Source organism: Seriola lalandi, unplaced genomic scaffold (assembly GCF_002814215.2).
Source record: "Seriola lalandi dorsalis isolate HSWRI2012SDOR001 ecotype SW California unplaced genomic scaffold, Sedor1 jcf7180002052086, whole genome shotgun sequence".
NCBI classification, from domain to species: Eukaryota; Metazoa; Chordata; class Actinopteri; order Carangiformes; family Carangidae; genus Seriola; species Seriola lalandi.
Window position 1 is genome coordinate 568,484 of NW_019522639.1, and position 22,228 is coordinate 590,711.

The 22,228-nt window shown below is 39.2% G+C and overlaps 1 protein-coding gene across 2 annotated transcripts; it reads right to left on the reverse strand.

Annotated features, from left to right (window-relative positions):
- Window positions 1-768: 768 nt before the first annotated feature.
- On the reverse strand, window positions 769-21,011 carry LOC111649907 (B-cell scaffold protein with ankyrin repeats). Of its 2 annotated transcripts, none has more exons than XM_087172131.1 (16): window positions 20,101-21,011; window positions 19,165-19,560; window positions 17,097-17,239; window positions 16,855-16,993; window positions 16,606-16,748; window positions 14,384-14,498; window positions 13,321-13,517; window positions 7,988-8,051; window positions 7,519-7,734; window positions 5,560-5,622; window positions 3,942-4,126; window positions 2,049-2,112; window positions 1,812-1,841; window positions 1,492-1,571; window positions 1,320-1,354; window positions 769-1,174 (listed from the first exon to the last, which is right to left on the reverse strand). In XM_087172131.1, exons 1-15 carry the CDS (start codon window positions 20,111-20,113, stop codon window positions 1,322-1,324), a joined length of 1,881 nt encoding a protein of 626 aa, XP_087028257.1. In that variant the 5' UTR covers window positions 20,114-21,011; the 3' UTR covers window positions 769-1,174; window positions 1,320-1,321. The 2 variants fall into 2 exon arrangements, with proteins under 2 accessions (XP_087028257.1, XP_023255370.1); XM_023399602.2 differs by having other exon boundaries at window positions 1,492-1,586.
- Between the last annotated feature and the right edge of the window lie 1,217 nt (window positions 21,012-22,228).

The following is a 22,228-nucleotide window of genomic DNA, read 5'->3' on the forward strand; positions in this document are numbered from 1 at the left end:
AGGCACAGGCTGGGCTCTACCAACAAACTGGTATCTGTGTGTGTGTGAGAAAGGAGTGTGTGCATTTGTGCCAGTCCCTGAATGGTTCTGTAAATCGCAGCAAATTCTGATTTTTAACAAGCCTATACAGTAAATGTTTATTATTCAGAAATTCAACGGATGTGATTTAAAGAGGCCTCTTTAAGCTTTGGTCAATGAATTATTGTAAAGCGTTTCTTTCACAAAGAGATGCCTGAACTCTGGCAGCTCAACAGAAAAAGTTTCCCAGGAAAATAAAGCCTTTGACCTTTAATTTTACTCTCACTTGCTATTACAGCACCCCGCTGTGGACATTTTCTATTCATCCTGCTGAGCTGAGTTGTAATATTTTAACAGTTTCTATTGTGCCTTCTTTAAAGATTCATTTTGACATGTCTTGGCTGATGCAAACCAAGATTAGACACGTTTCCTGTTTGTAACTCGGCACAGTGAGAGCCTCTCCATTGATGCTCTCACCTGCCGCATGAGTTTTTTTACTCGCCATTCACATTCATGAACATGTATGGATACATGTTTTCCATAGCTTTCCTCCCAGCCATTAGGAGGTCAGCAGGTGCTTCTGTGCTCCCCAGATGTCTTTGGTTGACTCAAACAGTGAAGTGTGATGGATATATTTAGAGGTGCATCGCCCTCTAGAGGCAAGGATGGGAAGAGGTTTTTCAGGCCAAGACTTTCCCTGGAACACAGCCTCATGAAAGTCAAACATCTTGTCATTAAAAAAACACAGTGTTTATTCCACTCATCGTTTTCAGATGGTGATTTACTTTTACCAAGTGAAAGTTTCATCAACAATATGATTTACAAGTTAAGTTCAGTGCATAGTAAAAAATAAGAAGTAAGAAATAATTTTGGTAGTTTATTCTCAAGTATTTGTTGATATGGAAAACTTTAATGACAATGATACTGACACAGGTGAGGTTACACATTTTGTACTTTATCAGATTCTTTCCTTAAACCAGAATTTACTTCCATAATCATTTAAATGAGAAGGTTAGAGCTGAAAAAGCAGGAGGCAGTATATCAAAAATCTGTCTTTTTACTTTAAAATACAAAACAATTGAAAAGCCTACATTTATCAACAGATTAAACCCGTATAATCACTGGAAGAACTGAATCTTTGGGGGAGTGATGGAGCCTGTAAATATAGAAGATGTGACACAATTAAAGAGCTTTAATGAACCTAAAAATAATAAGTTTATTTCTGTAGAATTTATAAACAGAAAGCTGACTTCATATTCTGTTAACAAAACTTCAAATTCATCAATTGCCTTCAGTCTTACCTTCACCGTTTGTCAGCTCTCCAAAAGAAATTTGACTGCAAAATAATTCAGAGGGATATTTGTCATTTGTCCATAACTTCAGTGTGTGTATGTCTATTCCAACCAAACTTTGCACTAAGTCATTCACGCTAACTTCTTCCAAGCTTTCCTTTGGCAAGTGAAGTAAACTTACGTGCTGTCCTTTGAGTGGCTTGCTGTAAAAATCAGACTCCACTGGTTGGCTTCCTCTCCGACTCTCATTCACGGCAACACCTGGGGGGAAATGATCTAATATGCACAGCCGAACAGAGAAATGTAAAGTAAAGGAAAATAAAAGACTCCCATTTAGTGCAAGTGAAACTCACTCATCAAAACACGGCACTGGGGATTTGATTAAATAACACTTCCCTGAGGATTAATTTCCCACCAGTGCAACTGGGACTGCAGAGACTACAAAGGCATGCAAGCACAGGTTTTCTCTGTGCACACTGAGATGAGTTTTTAAAGACTCACTTGGCGTGTGATGAACGATGTTGATTTTATCTGGGGAGAGAGAAGACTTTCTAAGCCATTTACAGTACGCAGTTTAATACAGTCATTTGTAAGGTGGCTGCTTGTTTCTGTTTAACTTCTGCTGCACTGCATAGTATTTATTTTTATGTTAAAGTTCCAGGAAATCTGAGCTCTGTGGAGCCTCTCTGTGATGACAGCAAAGCTTAGCCCACATATCCAGGATGGAGGAGTATTTACCATAGACACTGTCATCGTCCTCTCTGTTGTTGATGATACTTGCTCTCAGCTGACTCAACTTCTCCTGCAGAGCCAAACATCAGTGTTTTAATATTAGACCAACATACGAGCATCCGATTGCTTACACATGAGATTTCCATAAATGATCTGTTTTATATTTGCACATGCTGAGAGAACAATTAGATCGGCTGTGCAGCTGGGTAGTAAATCTTTTGATGTCTTCATGGAGGTCTAGTAGAAAGCTGACTGTCTGCAAATAATGTTCAAATACATGCATACTTTAAACAACCAGAGCAGAATAAAAGAGGGAAGGTAAGTTTTAGTCATTATACTAATAAATATGAGATCAGCGATGAAAAGTGACTAAGTACATTTACTTAATGCAATTTTGAGTTCCATTATATACAACTTTATACTAATACTCCACTACATTTTAGAAGAAAATATTGTAGTTTTTACTCTTATCTCTTCTTTCTACGCTTCTTTTGTCTGGCAGCAATAGTTTCTAAGTAATTTTCAGATTCAGGTTTTATTTTTATAAAAGCAAGTTTAGGTTATGTATCACATTGCTACAGATTAAACCAGTAGTTTTTGGCTTGTGACGTGTTAATAAAATAAATAAATCCTGATCCAAAGAGTTAAAAGGATCAAAAATGCACAAAAAAATAAATGCAATGATAAGAGAAAAGGTCCACAAGAGCAATACCAATTTGTGTAGCAGAATTTATCTTGTGACCTTTTGGAGGGGCCTGACTGCTAACACACTGATGCATCAGTATTGAAAACCTAATAATATCATACACAGTAATATATCAATCACAGGCAGGAATACTTTTACCTTTTATATTTTAAGTACATTTTGGTGATAATGCTTAAATACTTTTTACTTAGTAGAAGAAGCCTGAATACAAGACTATGTCTAATGATGATGTATTTTTACATTGTTGTATTTGTACTTTTTTTAATTTAGAACAAAATAAGATATACCACTGATTCACAATTTGATCATCACTGTAGGAAAATCAAAGGTGTTACATTCTTAGTTCTATTCAAGTGCCCCAATAACTATTAACAGTGAGTCAGCATGCACAACACCAGAAACCTGAAAGTGAAGCAGCTCAATGGAATTCAGGCATCATTCATTTGTGCTTTTCATACTGTGAAATGTTAAAATGTTGTCTGTGAAAAAAGGCCTGGTATGACTGTTGGCCCAGGATGCAGTGCAAACTAACAGTCATGTAAGAAAGCGTAGCTACTGTCACTTTTTCAGGCATTTGCCATACCTGTCTAATTCTAATATCTCCTGTCGTTCCTGCCCTCTCCAGCAGGTGTCCTCAGCTCTCCAGAGTCACCTGATAATCAACAGCCTGCACACCTGTCCCCTGTTACCCTGAGTAGAACTAAAGTTTGAGCTTTTTTTTTTTTTAAAACAAGGATCAAGTAAATCACCTTTTAGTCATAGCTGCCAAAAAGACCTCTGTTAATCCCAATATTAATATGTTGTTTTTTTCTTTTCTTTCTGGCTGCTAAACAGAAGCTTGTAGCGCCACAACTGCAACCACATTTTCCCTTAGTGTGAATGTAATGTGTGCCGCCGGCCTGATTTGCAGGCAAGGCAACACAAACATTGACTCTTCATCACTGTCTCTGCTCTCTGTTGAGTCAGACAAAAGTATAATGAAAAGTCATTTTCTTTACTCTGAGGTAAATGGCTTCCTATATCCGCATGCTCTATTGTGAGATTGTTCTCTGTTGTGGGATTGTTTTGGAGGTTGGCATAGCATGAGCAACAGATGGTAATAGTTTTATGAGGGTTTGGTCCTGCATGCTTATCCATTCCAAGTCTAGTGTGTGTGTGTGTGTGAGTGTGATCACAGTGTGTGATAGTCCTACTTGCTGGATGGCATCCATGCCCTTCTGAACCCTCTGCCAGTCACTGAAACGCTCCAGGGCTTCATCCACAGTGAGCGAACCTGCCTTCACCCTCTGCTGGAGCTCAATGAGCTGCTGAAGCCCGTCTATCTGGTTTGGCACGAAGGTGTCATAGGTGGAAGAGATGCTGTCTTCTCGCCCGCGTGCTGCAAAGAGCAACAAGTCTATAAAAACATCTGCCGCTTTGAGCAACCAGAAAATTTGACATTTTTAGATCCAGGCAGCAAAAAAAAAAATCATCAAACAAGTTAACAAGCTGGATTTCATATATAGTACCACGAATTAAACGATGAGACAGAAATTAGAAAAGACAGAGTATAAAGCCATTCCAGATGGCGTTCACAGAGGAGATTGGCTGGTAATGTGTTTTTTCCTGTCACATCTGTAATACTAGTGCGGATGGTAAGTCATTTACTGGGTGACTCTGATGATCTATGGACCTGTCACTCAGTGTCATCAACAGTACAGCAAAGCAGACAAATGGCTTTGTATCTGTGTAGGTGCTCAGCATAGCAGCTCTTCCTCTCTTTCACATGGTTTTCTTTATTTTTTTATTTTAATATTTTAATATTTGCTCCCACATGTGTCTACCTGCTCTTTTTCATCATTTTTTTTTTTTTTACTATTTGTGTGCCCATTCCTTTGCTGCTTTAATGACTCATTTCTCTGTGGTGATCACTACAATCTTAATTGATTTAACAAAACATTACAATTACATTATCAGTATTAATTGATATCATCCAGCAGGTAATTTCAACAAGGAATCAGTCAGCAAAAATCATGGGCTCAGTAAAATTCCAATGGGCAGATCTCAAAGTGATAATACTGTTCCTGTTCAGAAAGGGGAAATTCAAGCGCATCTTCGGAGACAGTGCAAGCAGACTATAGTGTGCAGTGGTGGGGGGCAAAGTGTATCTCACAGTTTGTTAATTTTGACACATGCTCCAAAACCGATGACTGCAACTGTGTTTTTGTGAGTGGATGATAAAACCAGATTCAACTAGAGCTGAGAGTGATGATTAAAACACCTGGGCATTAATATTCAGATGGAAACTAAGAGCATGGTGAGCAAGTGATTAAGGTTAACACAATATTACAGCAATGTCCCAAGTTCGTTTGCAACTGGGGCCTTTGTTACAGGTCACTCTATCTCCCACCTGCTTACCTTCTGTACCCTATATAATGAAGGTGTTTATTGTAGGTATAAATGGCAAAAGTATCTTTAAAAGGCTTAGTATGATATCAATAGGGTAATCTCTGTGGATTTTATGAGTACTGCAAAAAAAATAAAATAATTATATGCACATAACATTCAGGTAAAAAGCTGTTGATGAAAAGTGTACACCTGCACATTAATTCCAAACTACTAATTTATTTAAATGGACAATATTTCCACTTGGATCTGCTTGAAGCAAAAATTCCAGGTTTGATTTGACTCTCATACACTGCAGGTGTATAACAGAAAACCTGGAGATGTGGAGTTGGAAAGACTTGTGTGTTTACAGGTCAGGGTTATGACTGATTTTGAAGCTTCATCCATTTTGGGGGACTAAATGTCAGGATACTACCTCAGTCTCACCTTGTTTAGTGGGCAGTGAATAGAGATCAGCCTCACCCTGTGGTGTCTTCTTCTTCTGGAACACTGTAAACACAGCACGGCGTACAGCAACTATTATATATAATAATATAACATAGAATATTCATTTATTTAAAATAAATGTACAACTTTTTGACAAATTTCGTGAGTTTATCTTCACTGAAAACATTACAAGGCTGAGTTGATGCTACAGATTTCTAAAAATGGTCTGTGCTCCTGTACTTCAAGTAGTTCTCCACTAGATGGAGCCATACTCTAAATCTAAAAGCATTAACCTCAGTGGAGTGTACAAAGCTAAGTGTGAATAGCCAATAGATAAAAACCTACCACTACTCACACAGAATTTATAAATATAATGGAATCTGAATATCTGAAATAGCAGGTTTTTAGTGTGATTTTCCCCAGAGCTAAGATCTCGGTTCCTCTCAGAGAAAGACTCACACAGATTCAGCTGTGGATCGAATTAGACGCCCTGAATGACGCTTTTGGTTTGGTAGTGAGCATTCAGAATGAAAGGCTACACTCTTTAGCTGTCAGAGGCAGTGGAGCTGCGGCTGTGTGACCAACGCTGGATTAAAATTCAACATCCACACCCTGCAAGATAATCCTGCCTTTGACTACTTCCTCCATGACAGCATCTCTCTTTTCCACTTCATGTTCAAACACAGCTTCTTTTCTCTACCTGGTTCATAACACAAATCTGCCTTTATGGCTGAATTCAGAATGAAATTGTGTGGAGCACTGCTGTGGATCTGTCACATGACTGTAGCTATTACTTTACCTTGCCTTAGAGTGTGTGCATTGCACTCCATGTAGTTTACATGCCCAGTAATTCCTCCCTGTAAGACTGAATTTCATTCACATTCCAGTATTTCAGTCTCATTGAGCTGAGGACATTGCCGCTAACAAAAGAAAACTCCTCATTATTTCCACTTGTGCAGTGTTCTCCAATAACTGGCTCCTCGCCTAATCCTCCACCAAGCCTCATCTCTCCTCTCACATCTTTCACTGCGGCAGTGGGAATGAGGAGCAAAATGTGATCCTTGTGTGGTTTGAAGCTCCACTGTCTCAATAGATGGAAACCTCAAAATCCCTCTCCTTTCTCTCGTGCACTCTGGGGACAAGGACGATGGAAAACATGTGTAATGACTTATTTTGGCTGACTTGGCCATGGTCTGGCCAAGATTGGTTGCAGATGGCAGCCCAGTAGTTCCCTCTGTGTTACTGAGGGGATGGTTGAGATGCAGAGAGTTCAGTGGTGCACTCAATTCCTTTTTTGCTTTGTAAGTCCCATTGGGAAGAGAGCTGGCTCACTGGATACAAACAAGCTCAATAAAAAGCTGCATAATGGGGCTCTTGTGCAATTATAATCTTTTTTTTTTTTGTGTGTGTTTTGAATGCACAAGTGATAGTTAGTGAGGGACTGGAGTAATATTGTCTGTGGGAATAACAATTAATTGTGGATGCATGTGTTCATGTTTGCATTTGTGAGATGAAAAGGAGAAGTCAGAGCCGTTTTAATGATTCATAAGGCTTAATAATACCAGTCACTTTTGGATGTTTCATCTTCATGAAATATTCACAGTGCTGAAATTGAACAGTTAGGGACTGTCGGCTCTTGATGCAGGCAAATGGCTCTTTCTCTGTTCTCGCTTTTGTTTGTTTTGCAGTGGGGAGCGACTATGTTCTTGTGGTTTATGGAATCAAAACAAACTGCATCACAAAAAAAAAAAAAAAAAAAAGAAAGAAGCCTCTTCACTCTATTCAGCAGTACTCCACTGACAACGGCAATGCACATTCCAGGCACTTCCTCCCTCCCACATCATGTCCCAAACTCCCCTTCACATACTGTGCATAGCTCAGTGTTGTTTTTACTCCAAATCAGCTCTATTATATCTGTAATTTGGAAGAAAAGGGGGGAACAAAAGAATCATAAGTTACCTTGAGCAATGTAAGGGGTTTTGTCTTCCTTCACCTGGGTGCTCTCAGGCCGAGGTGTGGGTGCTGGTGGGCGATTGGCAATAAACACTGCTTTTGTTGAGTTCAGGATGGTGTCATATTCATCATTCACCCCCAGTGGAGCATAGAGATCCTCCACCTCCTCCCCTTCATCCCCTCCTTGTTGCTCCTGCTGTACGTCTGTGGTGGAAGGATTCCCTAATGCACAAAGTGTTTACTGCTTGAATGTCATGATGAAGTTCTGCATGCTGTTTTTGCTACTGTTATTTCACAGCTAATCGGAAGCAACACTGCAGGGTGTGCCCGTCAGCACAGGGAAAATATTCAGTGGTAGGAAATGAACAAGCAATCCGGCATAATGATAAACTGGAAAAAAAACAAAAAAAACAATTCCATTATACATCCGGCTTTCCTTTGTCCTCCTTCCACTTCCCATCAGCCCCACACTCACCTGCAGTGCACATCACTTCGTACACACTGGCATCACCATTGTCCTCATCGGGGTTGAGCATATTCTGCAACAACAGAGCATGAGGAGATGTGTTTTATGCCTCATCCAAATCACAAACAGCTCAATAGAGGCAATTTAGAATTCGAGGAAAGCAATGTCTAATCTGTTTTGCTGAAGCTGAGCATTTGCAATATAACATAATAACATAACAGAATATTTTTTATATCTGTATTTATGCATTCGACAAATCTTGATATAATGCAGGTTTGTAATTTAGGTAAGAATGTGGATCTCTCTGTGGGCTCACTGTGTCCGTCCGGTCGGCTCATTTCCTCACCTGTATCCTCTTTTCTAAGGTTTAAAAATGAAACATAAAAGCAGAGGTGACTGTCTACTATCCACTCTAAGCTCTTTCACACTATAGGCTGATACCTTTTAATATTCAGTGTTCTCATGTCAGGTGTGACAAACCTCCAGATTATTAAATGAGGTTTCTCACCACATGTGTTAGGACTTCACTTGTGGAAAAGCAATTTCAGGGCTATAACAGGAATTAGAGAGGTGAGCTGTAACCCTGCCTGCTGGCTAAAAAAAAAAGAAGCAGTTTTCCCTCTGACAGCAAAGCTGCTGCCGAGTCGGCCTATTTGCTAATAGCATGCTGAGGGACAGACAGGGGTATGATCAGGGTAATTATGAAATCAGACAATCTTCCCCTTTCAGTCCAAACATATCATTTAGTGAGCAATTCAAGACCCTTGGCTTGATATTTAGACTGCATCTATAATTAGAATGAAATACAGATATTAATTTGCTGCCACATTTCTACTACTAATGAAGATTTGAAGAACTAAAGAGTTGTCATTAATTGTGAAATGACATACAGTTAAAGCTACTCTGTAAAAGTATTTATTCTAACAGAAAAACACAAAAGGAAAAAGCAAAAAAGTAAAATAAAAATAATGTATTAAACATTATGAGTTTATATGAGTACATGTATGCGTTTATAACAAATAAAGTTTTTTTTTTGTTTACAATGTATGAACACATACAGCTGCTGAGCTGTATTGTAGCTGCTACATCCAAACAGATTCTAGCAATGGAAGACACTTTCACAATCCAGATGATAATGCTTTGGGATTACATTAGATTCCAATATGAATTTAAGAGGATATATTATGAATTCAGTATGAAAAATCCCAATCAACATTATAAACCTTTGCAGAACATATGAGAGAGAGCTCACTTCGATCAAAATATCCCCCATACAACCTGCCACGTTCTGTGCAGTTTCCAAGCAACACAGCCACTCATGACTCAATTACAATATTACACTGTTCCTAATACTGTAAATTACTTACTGGCTGCCATGAATGCATTACTTAACAGAAGAGGTTCATAACAGGCCCAACAGGTAGAAGGGATGGGTTAATCACCGCCGCAGCTTGAACATGGAATTATAATAGTTGGATGCTGTGCTAAAGCACAGTGTGGTATTTTCAGAGGTAGTTTCTGGATAAGGAAAGGGTATTTATTTACTAACCGCAAATGCTAAATCATTTTACAGATGTCTGAAACTACAGGAGCCCCGGGCATTCCAGAAACATTTCAGTCTCACCGCTGCAATCCAAGCAGCAGGGCTTCAGACAAAACAGCAGGCATGATTTTGTTAGAGGGAGAACAAATCTCCAGTGAATCTAGTACGGGATAAGGAGTGTAAATCTGTTTTCAGCAGCTGAGATGATCAATTCACTGGCTGGCTAGTCTCAGCTCTTAGCACCAACCAGTGGTTTCAGGATACACGGCGGATTGCAGAGTGTAACACGAACCCATCACTTAAGTGTTGTGCAGTTAAAATCTGTCCAACTTACTTTTTGGGATGGGAAAATAAGACTTGGTCAGCTCAGCAGGCAAAGAAATATTTCACACTTACAACTATATTTACTCAGCAAAGTGTTATCTTTTAACACTGAACATGTATTATATTAGACTGCAGCCATGATCTGTGAGGATGTACATTTACATTCACTAATTTAGCAGACGCTTTAATCCAAAGCAACTAAGCTTCAGTGAAGCACAGAGACGTTCGTGTACGAAGTACTAGTCCTACTACTACTAAATGTACTTAAACACGATGGTGCTCACAGTGGAAATGCTGACATGCTGATGTTTAGCAGGTATAATGTTTAACATGTTGACTGATAGATTAGCATGGTAGCATGCTAACATTTGCTAGTACTACTGAACCACAAATCTCAAACTCCTGGTGGTACGAGAGGAAAAGTCAAGGGATCACCAAATCCCACTGACCCAAAGTCAGTAGGATTCGTCATCTAGGTACCATGAACACCTGTATATATATATTTTGTGACAATCCAGCAACTAGATGTTGAGATATTTCACTGGAAATAAATGAAACATTTGCTCAGCTGGTGACCCCAGATGAGATGTCAGGGCCTCGCTGTAGTCGGTACGCTGACATCCCTGCAGCAACTTTGCTAACGTGCCTAAAAACTGGGCTAAGTGTTTGGTTAAATGTAAACATTTTCAGCAGTTCTGCTATTCACATGCAACATACAATCTGCACAGTGCCAAGAGTTGCATTTTCAGTGCGAGCATGACCGTAACATTCAAATGATAAACAAATCTCCGGAGTCTGCCGATAATGATGGCACAGTTACTAACCAAACAAACATGCAAAACATGATCAGGGGAATCAACAAATCTCTGGACAAGAGGATAGTATGTCACCTAAGTTGGCTCCCCTGTATTTGGACAAGAGTGTGCTGTACACAAACACAGCATGCAACACATAAATAGCTCTTTGTAGTCTCTGATGGGCCATACAGTTGCAAGCTAATTTGTATTTATTGAGCTCTGCTCTACATTTGAGAACATCTTGGTGGGAGAGAGGAGTCCATCTAAATGCCAAGTGACACTCAGCCAAATTAGTGACCCAGTACTAAAATATTAAATAAGGACAATGTGTGTTTGTGTTAGTAATTACTGTGAGCAAGCACAATATTGCAGTCTGAAGACATAAACATTGTAGATAACAGCTGAGTATTTTCTATATTTGTATTCTAGTTATGCTCTTTCTGAATAATTCAGCTTTCCCCTCTGGAGCAGTTCACAGCTAATTAACAAAGAAGTGTGGTGCCAGGGCAGAATGGTGGATCTGACGCAGGCCCTGTGAGTGATTCAGCCTGTGTATGAAGCAAGGGACCGATCTATCTAGGATTTATTGACAGAGTGCTGCTACTGACGCCCAAATCACTGATGCATCATGGGTTGATTAATTGGAGGTGGGGGAAACACTGCAGATGAGTTAATGAAACTGTCATGCAAAAGGGGAGCAAGAACAAAACCGCACCCTGTAATGATGACTCGTATACACATTTCCTCTTACACACAAGCGCAGTATGTATATAGTTTTCAGCTGTCACGATGAATTTTAATTACCCTCCAGGATAACTGCAAAGAAATGCCAATTGTGTGCACATGTCAAATGTGTCTGTTATGTTACATCTATAGGCTCACTGAAGTCCCTATGGGGAGACCTCTGTTTGACTCCACTGCTCCCTGTCAGCTCAGCCGACTCTCTGAAGGTTCACAGGGAGCACTTCGACTCACTGGAGCAATCTGATCAAACCTTGCTCCATCTGCAGTCACTCTCAATTAGCAGTGTTGCTAGGAGGATAAATACATTTGCAACAGCTGTTGGAGTGTCTAAATTTCCCTCGAGAGAGAATTCTCTATAGGTTGATCTGAGGCAGCAGAGAAAGTTCAAAGTTGTCAGTATTATAAGGGAAGAACAAGCAATGAGAGCAGACATTTTCATATGAATGAATGAGCATTATGCTGTTGTCTGTTACAAACTGAGGAATTCAACAGCTGATAAGAGCTTTAAAGGATCAGTTCACTCAAATTACAAAATAATGATAATAATTGCTTACTTGACAGTTTGGGTTTTAATGGTCCAGGTTTTATTTATCTATCTGAATTTTCTGCTTTCACTTGAATACTGTGAAGCTGAATGGAGTTTTGTTTGTGTTCACAATTGTGAGAAATTACATTAAAAAAATTCAACTGCAGCCTTTCTTGGTCCAGTGTTGAAAAATAACAAAGTAAATTTACTGAAGTTCTGTATCTAAGTACAATTTTGTGGAACTTGTACTTGAGTATTTCCATTATATAATATTTTGTACTTCTACTACCTTTTACAGCAGAATAAGATTGTTTATACAAAATATATGATTAGCTTATAAAATATATAAAGATATATGAGAGCTGAAATATCTGAAAATATGAGGTCCAGTGACAGAACACTGTGTGTGTGTGTATATATATATATATATATATATATCTCAGGTATAATCAGTGTTCTGTTTTCCAGAACACAACAGTAATGATGTGATTTTCAAACTCGGCTATACCACTTGGTGCATCATGTTTTTTTTTTAATGATAATGTCCTCACTGTATAATGAAATTAGCATTGGAAAGAACATTATGATGCTAGTGTCCTCCAGGTTTATCAGATAAAGGGGTGTGCATGCATGCATGGGATATATTAAATTTGGATTGCCACTCATTAGCAAGTGAGTGGAAAACATGCTGCTCTTGTGTTACTGTATCTACCCAGTGAAATGGGAGGTTGAGCAGGAAGAGACTCTCCATATTAACATGAGAAAATGGCTGCCGTTACGCAAGGAAATTTCAACATTAGTGGCTGCATTAATTGCCTGAATGTATGCAGACGACCTGCACTGTGAGCCATTGTGCATGCATGAACAAACACAGCCTTTCTAGTCTCTGTGGGGGTGTTCCATTAGGAACCTCGCAGGCCAAACATATTCAGGGTCAGAGAAGGGAGAGTTATCATCCATCCACTAACTGAGCCATGAGCTGGATGTAAAGACATTGGTTTGGAGGGAATGAAGTTGCTCCTGACACACAGGTTACTCTCCATGCTTGTTACTATCCTCTCCATTCTGTTCATTATTGATAAAGCACCACTCACTCATAGTCCTGATGCTTTGTTGGTGTTAGTAAGAGCATTCCTGAGTGCTGCACCGCATCCCCTGGCTGTGAAATCTCAAGACCTCTCAAGTCCTAAGGTGAATTATGTTGTTTTCTTCAGATGTCAGCAGGTAACTGAAAACTATTTTTGAGAAATGTCTTCACTGTATGGAAGATTGAAAACAATATCATCTGGCATGATACGAGGATGAGCTCCAACTGGAGGATGGTGAAAATGATCGAGAGTCAAAAAGAAAAAGAAAAGAAAAAGAATGGGAGATGGGATTTACAAATACCTGAAGAGAAAGTATTTACCAGTGTTTCCTTCAATAGGGTGTGAAGCTCTGTGTGGCCGTGACTCTTGGCAATCTCTGTGGGAGTCTGACCGTGCCGATTGGCTGTGTGCAGTGCTCGCTCAGCACCTGGACACTGCAGTAGCAGGCTGGACACACTCTTGAATCCATACTGGGCAGCAAAGTGGAGGAGTGATGGTACATCCGCAGGGTGGATCTCTGATATAAACATGTGATTAGGCAGGACAAGGGATTTTCAGAAACTGTCAGAACAAACAAAGTCCCGTTAGGCCTGAAAATGAGCAGGTGCGTATTTGTACACATAATATTTCTTGACAGGAAAGATTACATCAATTATATCACTCCTTTTCCAGGTGATAACATAAAGGTGACCCGATGCAATGTAAGCAATTTAACACATCCAGGAGAGTCGAAGAAAGACAGCTTGGAGGCACTTATTGACCTGTTTGTCATGGAAACATTTCCCTGTGCCCTTTTTAGCAGAGTTAAGGATCAATCTCAGTAGCCGATGAAGCCATCAATCTGCCACATAATGAGACAAGAAATAATGGAAGGCATTTTTTTTCATAGCAGATAATGTGCATCATGCAACAGGAATGCATTCCAGTTGTTAGCAGTATGCTCAGTCCACGTTGTTGCATAAATACATGGTGAGAGGGAAAGGAATGAATTAAATGCACATTCTGTTGTGAATAAATACTAAATACTACAATGGGTTGTATTTAAAACAAGGCAACATTTCCATTAATCTTCACCTGTTCCAACATGTAACAATGACATGTTACTGCCACATTAAAAAAACACCAATAGAAGTACAAATATTGTTTTTGGATATACCTTGCATCCATTCAAACCACCATTAAATGTTTTACAGATTTCCTGTCCAGTACAACAAATTAGAGATAAAAAAATGAAGTCAGCATATAGTTTATGGCAGTATCTTTGCATAAGTCTAAATAGAATTTAAAGAAAGTTGCACCAGGTTTGGTTTTGCCCTCATTGTGACAAGTCAGCAGATGTTTTTCATTGTAAAGTCCAGAGTAAGCGATCCAACAGTGCTGTACCTCTGTCAGGTGTGTTCTCACACTGCAGTGCCTGAAAGCCTCCAGTGGGCATTCCCTCCAGCAGCATGGAGGACAACTTCTCATCCAACTTGTCCACAGAGGAAACCTGAAGAGCCTGAAAACCAGAGAGACAGACAGTTCGCAGGTAGGCCACATGTCTAATTTGTTAAGACAAGACTGCAAAGAAAAATGAATAAACCCCTTTCTCACCACACACACAAGCAGATTACTAACAGATTTGAATTTGATGAACAAACAAAATAAAACAACACAATAAAAATGTCAGTTTGAATATAACAACACACACATCAAAGTCCTGCCTGGCCAGTCCAGACTTTTAGTTTGAAATTCTCTTGGCAAATTCTTCTTTTGGCATTGCTCAAGTTTGCCTCTTCAGCAAAAGAGACCTAATCAAATCAAGTGTTCATGACTGAAAGAAGGCTGAATCTGCCGTCTCTTCAATTTCAGAAAGGAGACAGTACACAGTTGCGCACAAAAACATCAGCAGAAATTGTTGATTCAATTTATCTTCTGTTTTTCTGTGTCTTTCTAATGGCTTGAAGTGGATCAATTATAAGCAGTGTTCTGGGGCGGCGATTGACTAATTTCTGTAACTGAGTTACATAACAATGAGTCACTACGCAGCATAACACATTCAAAGTGCCTCACAAGAGTTACTTTTTCTGAGGAGCAAGCAAGTAGAACAGCAATATTCAAATAGGTTTCCTACATTGTTAAAGCAATGATTGACTAGAATTATTTGAATATATTCAAAAGTGTTATAAGTTTAAAGTTTGTGCTTGTTCCCCTCAAACAATTGAATACTGTGTAATGTTCCATTCACTTTCACTGTTACAGCTTAATTCCCATCAACAAAAAAAAAAATGTTTAGAAACATTAATCTGCATGTATAATAGAATGTATCTGCGCTATTTTTGAAAAGTTACAACACGGTCCTGACAATTGCAAATATGCAACTTCTCCCATGGACAAATGCATTCATTAAAGGGGCACTCAGCTGATTTCATGCATGAAGTTCAGTTCAGTACAGCTCAGCCCGTGCAAGCAGCTGTCTAATGTTTTCTGTGACTCTAGAGGGAGCTGTCTGAAGTTTAGAAAAATAACCTGGATGACATCATCAGCAGGACCCAGTGTTTCAGGAGCTTAAAGGAACTATTTGTAAATTTTGCTATTGCTAAATAGCCAGCGTTAGCATTAACAGTTGCTAACTTACCAGTCTAGGAGCAATGTTGCGAGTGCAGCATCAAATTTTCATTCCTTTACGCACCAAGAGCTGTCTCCAGTGGTGGAAAGCAACTTCAGTGTTAATTCTTGTCTCTATTACATCTTTTCTTCTACTGAAGTTAGCATGCTAATTAATTAGCCCAGGCCTGTCTCGTCATTTTCCAATACTGACTCACTGTAGCCTCCAGTCTGCCCTGAAGAAGTAGCGCTGCTCAGAGGGAGTATTATCCTCTTGTATTGTAAACACGATGGCCAACAATCACCACCAGCCGCTCCGGGCAAGAAACCACATTCGGCGACACAGAACACGTCACTTACAAATAGCCCCATTAACTCAATACTCTAATATTAGAAACTAAAAATCAGGATGATTCCATCTCTGATGTTCCAATTTTGACTTTAAGGGAGTGCAATACTAAATTGTAGAAGAACCTCAGACAATTTCATACCTAATGAACTACTAAAGGGTTAATCAAGAAATGTAGTATTGCAATTTAATAAACCTGGGGGACTCCAAATCAGTGCAGCGGAAGACATTTTGACTTTGATCCCTAGTAGAAGTCAAGCTCCAAAAACAATGGATCCCACATTTCCCATAATGCAATCAATAGCATCTTCTTGATAGACACTCCCTCCCTTGTAAATGCCCACATCTTTAAAACTTTACAACCCCACTTTGTAATGTTGTCTTTGTGTAAAACAATTGTAGTCTCAAAGCCCAAACCTAAATAACCCTGATGACAAAATCAATATATTTATTTTCTCAGACATGTCAAACCCCTACAGATCCACAGAAAACATCATTGAACTGTTTTCACTTTGTTGAACTGTTGAACTCCCCGTAACTAGTAACCACTGACCCTTAAGTATAAACATGGTGGGATTCCCCTTCAATCATAAAACTCAAGATAAGGTACCAGAAATAAAAAGTGGATGTTCATTGACGTGAAAGTCAAACAGCCATTTAACAGCTGTACCTGACACATGAAATCTACAGGGTCTGCTACCCTCGACAGAAGGCAGGAGATCTCCTCCATGCTGCTGTAGTACTGCAGCTGTGCCATGCTCAGCGGCGCTCCATCACTATATACGGTCACTCTTACGTTGCCTGCTGGAAAATCTGCAGTAGAAAAAATACAGAAACAGGCTGAAACAAAACAGATTTTTTGGGGGTTTTTAGAGACAATATCATCTTGATTAGTATTTCTTTAATCATACATGCTCACCTGGTGCTTTGACACACAGGATTTGGTCATTCCAATGGACAGGCTTCAGTCTTAGCATTTGATTTTCAGCAGTAAACTCAACCTCAGCGTCGCTGCCAGAAGCCTCATTTTTCAAAAGAATGAACACGTCCATAGAGGTCTGCCAAAGAGACAGTACAGTGAACAGCAGTGTGGCCAATGTACGTGGTGCTTTATGGAAAAACGAAATGGCTTACTACTGACTGACTAGATGAATGTCTCACCCCGCAGGGAACTCTGGAAGGAACGACTACAGCTCTGCATCTGACACTGTGAGCTCCAGTTGACTGCATTTGTTCCGCCTTTTGCTCTGATCCTGATAGATTACATGTCAGGGGGTTGACATTTGCTGCTGTGGTTGATCCGCCTATAAAAGATGAGACATTGAATATACCGAATTGTGCACCAGTTATGTCTACAAAATGGTTTTCAGATAGCATAAGCTAACTAGATGCATTTTCAGTAATGCTAGCGGCATGGCATCAGTGATAGCAATGTTGATCCATCACAAACTATTAGATGCATTGCGTAGAAAATTCCTACAGGCATTCATGGGCCCCAGAGGATGAATCCTGCTGACCTTTTCTCTCATGCCACCTTGAGGTTCTCATTTATGTTTTTGAGTGAAATTTGGTACAACCATTTAAGTCTCTGTCAGGATGAAACTAAACTGTAATCACTTGGTCATCCTCATGACTAAACACTTGCAATACTCATCAGTCTTTAATGCTAATTAGCAAATTTTAGCATGCAAACACACTGAAGTAGAATGGTGGCAAAGATAAAGAATGCTGTAGCTCAAAACACTGCTGTAGCCTCAGAGGCTCTAGCATGACTGTGCAGAATTTGTGTCTTATTTTTTTGTTGTTACTGGCATTTTCAGTGATTCAATTAGAAAGAGAAATGTATAATCTCTTGTAATTTTCATTTACAGGAGCAGTAGCTCAGGGTTGATTTAGTTTTCATGGCAGTTATCATAGAAGCCGGTAGGCCTACTTTCTTTTCCTGTGTTGTACACTCAAACTCATCAAACACCTACGTACATGTCTGCTGCATGTGCTAACAAACAAACATCATCATTATGTTTGAACAGTGAAGGAAGGCACTTCTGGGTTAAAATATAACTGTTCGTGGGATCCAGGCCTGAGCCACTTCACTGTATCAGTGCAATGAAGTGATGCAGAGTGCACTTGAATTTGCATGGCTCACGATCAGTAATCAGAGGCGGCCAAAGAGGAAAGACTAGCTATTTGCATCAGATGTTCCTCCTGCGCACAAACCTGTTTAAATACAAGCCCCCTCCTCCGCTTTATGATTTTATACAAATAGTGCAATTAGGAAAAACAGGGAAGGAGGCAGATGATAATTGGCATGGCAGATGAGGATATGTCAGAGATGCACAGTGCTACCAAAGATTTCTCTGCAGCTGCTGCTAAAAAATACTGGATGTCAATCTTCAGCACCCACAATTCTCACGTAAACAGTCAGTAAACAGGTTTCCAAGCTGCTGCTCAGACGTTCACACAGATAATGAGCATTCTTACCCCTCACATTTATGGCAGAGGAACACTAATGCCATGTGAAATTTTTCCTGAAGGAAGGGTTTATTGAAGAGGGTGATTGTGCTCTGGGTTTTCATGCCTGGGATGCACACTGTGTCTAAATATCAGTCTGTTTTATTCTTCATCTATTAGAGGGCTTGTCAATTGTGTTAAATAGGCGGAGACTGATTCAAAGCTGAGCTATCAGTCAGTCACTGTCATCCAACTCCTCAATGATTGATTGATGCAAGTTGCTTGACACTCAATTCACAATTCAATATTCATAATTTCTTACAATGGGTTTTATAGTGTTATACATTGTTTCTGTCTATATGTTTAATTCATGTTATAAACAAGATGAAAATGATACTGAGCAGTGTTTGGTTAGGAATAACACTTCTCAGATTTAAAAACATTGAATGTAAGTCCAGAAATATCAAATATTAAAGTAGCATGGAAACTAAGGTGGAATTTCATGCCTCACTGGTTCCTGAAATAAGGTTGGAGAGCTCCAGGGGTCTTTGTGTGCATCGGAGCAGGTCCCCAGTAAATACATACTAATTTAAATTTCAATTTAATTAAAGGTGGGATAATGCATGACAGGATTTATTTTGCCTTTTACCTTCGTTTCTATAGTACAGTCAGTACTAAATCATATCTAAGGCTCAAATAATCTCACATGGGGCTCAAGACAAAATTATACGAATGGGTGGTGGATGATCAAACAAACACTTTGGAGCCATTGCCATACCTTTTTTCACAATATCAGTCACAGTTGACAAGTACACGTGAGCATCCTGTTCACTGGAGATCACCAGGCATTCGTCGCCGTTTAGGGGCACCCTCTCCAGAAGTGGGGTCAGACTCTCCACCCCACACAGCAGCACCACCACATTAGCTGCTGGACTCAACACACGGGCCAGGAAGAAGCGCCACATCTGGCAAAGACCCTCCAGCATGCCTTTGGAAAGGATTAGGAGCTTGCAGTTATACTGGGCCAGCCTGAGGAAGTCGTCCCGCCGGCTGGACACTGTAGCGATGTCATAGCAGCAGATCCCGGCCTCTGAGATGGGGCCAGTGAAGACTGTCTTCAGGTAGGTTGCCCATTGCTCTGCCTCAGTCTCATAGATGATTAGCAGCTCCTCAGCTACAAGAAAAAGGCATATTTTGTTCAAAAATTTGCAAAACATGCACAATAAAGATCTGTGTTTGCAGTTTTTAGTATTCTATGGAAAAAACCTCACATTCCCTCTATTTCGTTTGAACATATGTCGGCTGTTTAACACCTATTTAGTATAAAAAGTTTATGGACTTTTCTGCAACTGACCCACACAGTGGAAATTAATATAATGTCATTGTCAGTGCAGCACATTAAAATGTAACATTCTGTATGTAGAAGATGAAGAGAAATGACTGCCAGATGTTGAGTTGTGTTTTATCATTAAATAAATTACAAAAATAATTAAAATACATTAATACAAAAACAAGCAAAACATGAAATTAAAGGAAACCTTGACATTTCTAAATATATTGCACTAATATTATCCACAAAATATTGCTCTCAGCATTGCAAGCCATCATAAATAATCAAAACTGGTATATTAAAGCAATTAATCACTTTCACTATCCCTTTAAAAATGTATGTAATAATAAATTGCAGAATAAGTAAAGCAAACAGACAGCTTACCTGTCTGGCTCATGGTTACAGTGCTGTTTATCTGCAGGTCGTACTTCAGAGTGACATAGAAAACAGCCCTGCTTTTGTCAGGAGGAGCTCAGATAAGAGGGCGTTTCCTGCTACACCGAAATGAATAAAGAAATGAGACCGTTTTTTTAATGGAACAGAAAGCCTGCTCTCTGTCCTGGTGACAAGGAACAAGATTGAATATGAGCTTTTTATTATTCAGAGAAAGAAAAAAAACTTTACTATAACACTAGTTTAATGGCAGATATTCCAAATAATTTAGACGGAAATTTTACAAAACTGACAATGTGGTTTCGACATCAAAAGTTTGTCATCCAAGTTTAGTTTGCTGGCAATATATCACTATAGTTGGTAGTTATAAACACGTCGTCATAAAACATGAAGTTATAAAAAGCTGATGTCTAGATAATGTTTACTCAGCAAAGAGGGTGGCACAGTAAGATGAACAAAGTCACTGTGTGGATAATTATAAGGTTTTCCAGTTTGAAAAATTCACTTTGAGAGATGTTTTTGAGTGTTTCCATATTTTCTCATATTATATATATTTTTATGGAATAAAATCTACCAAAGCTGCAGTATAGGAAGTATTACTCTCATAGCCATGCTTATAATGTCCCATAAATAAGACACTTGATCTATGTGTAAGCAAGCAAACAAACAAAACCAAACAGCAACAGCAACACAAAGGTCACTGTCAAGCAGACAAGAGGTGAATGGAAAGTGAAAAATTTGAGTCACAGATTTGTCCAGAGTTTAATTAAGTCTACAGAGCAGCCAGTGCAAAGCAGAGGACTGGAACCTGTGGCTGGAGCAAGAAACTAATGATGTGGTGTGAATGTCTCCACTATAGGCAGAGATGAGAAAGCTATGAGATGATCAGACACACACACACACACACATTGACAGAAATATAAAACTCAGGGCTTCATTAACTGCCTCCACCTGCCAAACAACTGACTCATACCACACTAATGTCTCACCAATAGCAGTTTGCCACCATTTATTCATTAATTTCCTTTCAGCAGCAGTGGGGTAACCGAAATACACAACTGTGGAGAAAATGAGTGGGTGACAGCTGTGGTCTCCTTCATGCAAATTGTCAGTGTCGTGTACCTGGTGACTCACCAGCGACAGATCAGGCTGTTCCCATGCATGCAGATCCACACACTTTCACACACTCACATTTACTGTATGACTACTCTGATCTAACCACAAAGACAGGACATGAAATCCTCTCCTGGATCCACTGTGAGTTCCAAGGAACAAACCAAGTCCTCTATAGCAGACAGTAAAGTGATCAAAACCAGCTACTTTTCCATAACTAGTGACATGGAAACAAATAAAGTGGCAGGTTAACCATGACCTCAAATGAAACACTGATAATGGGATCTCCGGTGTAAACAAAAAAGACTGAAACTACAAATCTTGCCCTGAGGGTGGTGCTGGAGGAAAGGACATTGACCATTGGAAGTGAACTGGTTTATCTCCATGGGAGCATGAATATTCTCTGCAAATTATATGGAGATATGCCTGTTAAATTGTGTAAGATCATGTGTGCAATGCTGGCCTGAGGGTGGCGCTAGAGGAGAGCTCTTGGAAAATGCAAAATGAGGTCAGGTCAAGAGGTCACTAAAACTATCAGGATTCATCCTGAGGGAACTACGAACACCCAAAACAGATTTCATGGAAATGTGGCCTTTAGTTAGAATTGGAGATATATATTTTCACTGTTACTGCTGTTCACTATAAAGTGAGGGGAATTAAAAATAATGCAGATCACATTAGTTTGGCCCTGGCATATGGAAATTAATTTCTGCAGGTCAAATAAAGAAAGAGGTTAGTTATGATAAAATAACAATACTCACGATTAGTCAGATTTATGACATCTTATGTTGTAATTTAGATTGATCTCATAATTTTTTACTTTTTATCTCATAATTATGACTTGATATCTCATAATTTGGACTTTTCCAATTTTGATCATACTTTTGATATATTAATAATTCTTACTTTTTTCTAGTAATTTTGATTTACTCTTATAATTTAGATTTTCCAACTCAAAATTTACTTCGTAGCCTTCTATCGAAAATATTGACAATTTATCTCATAA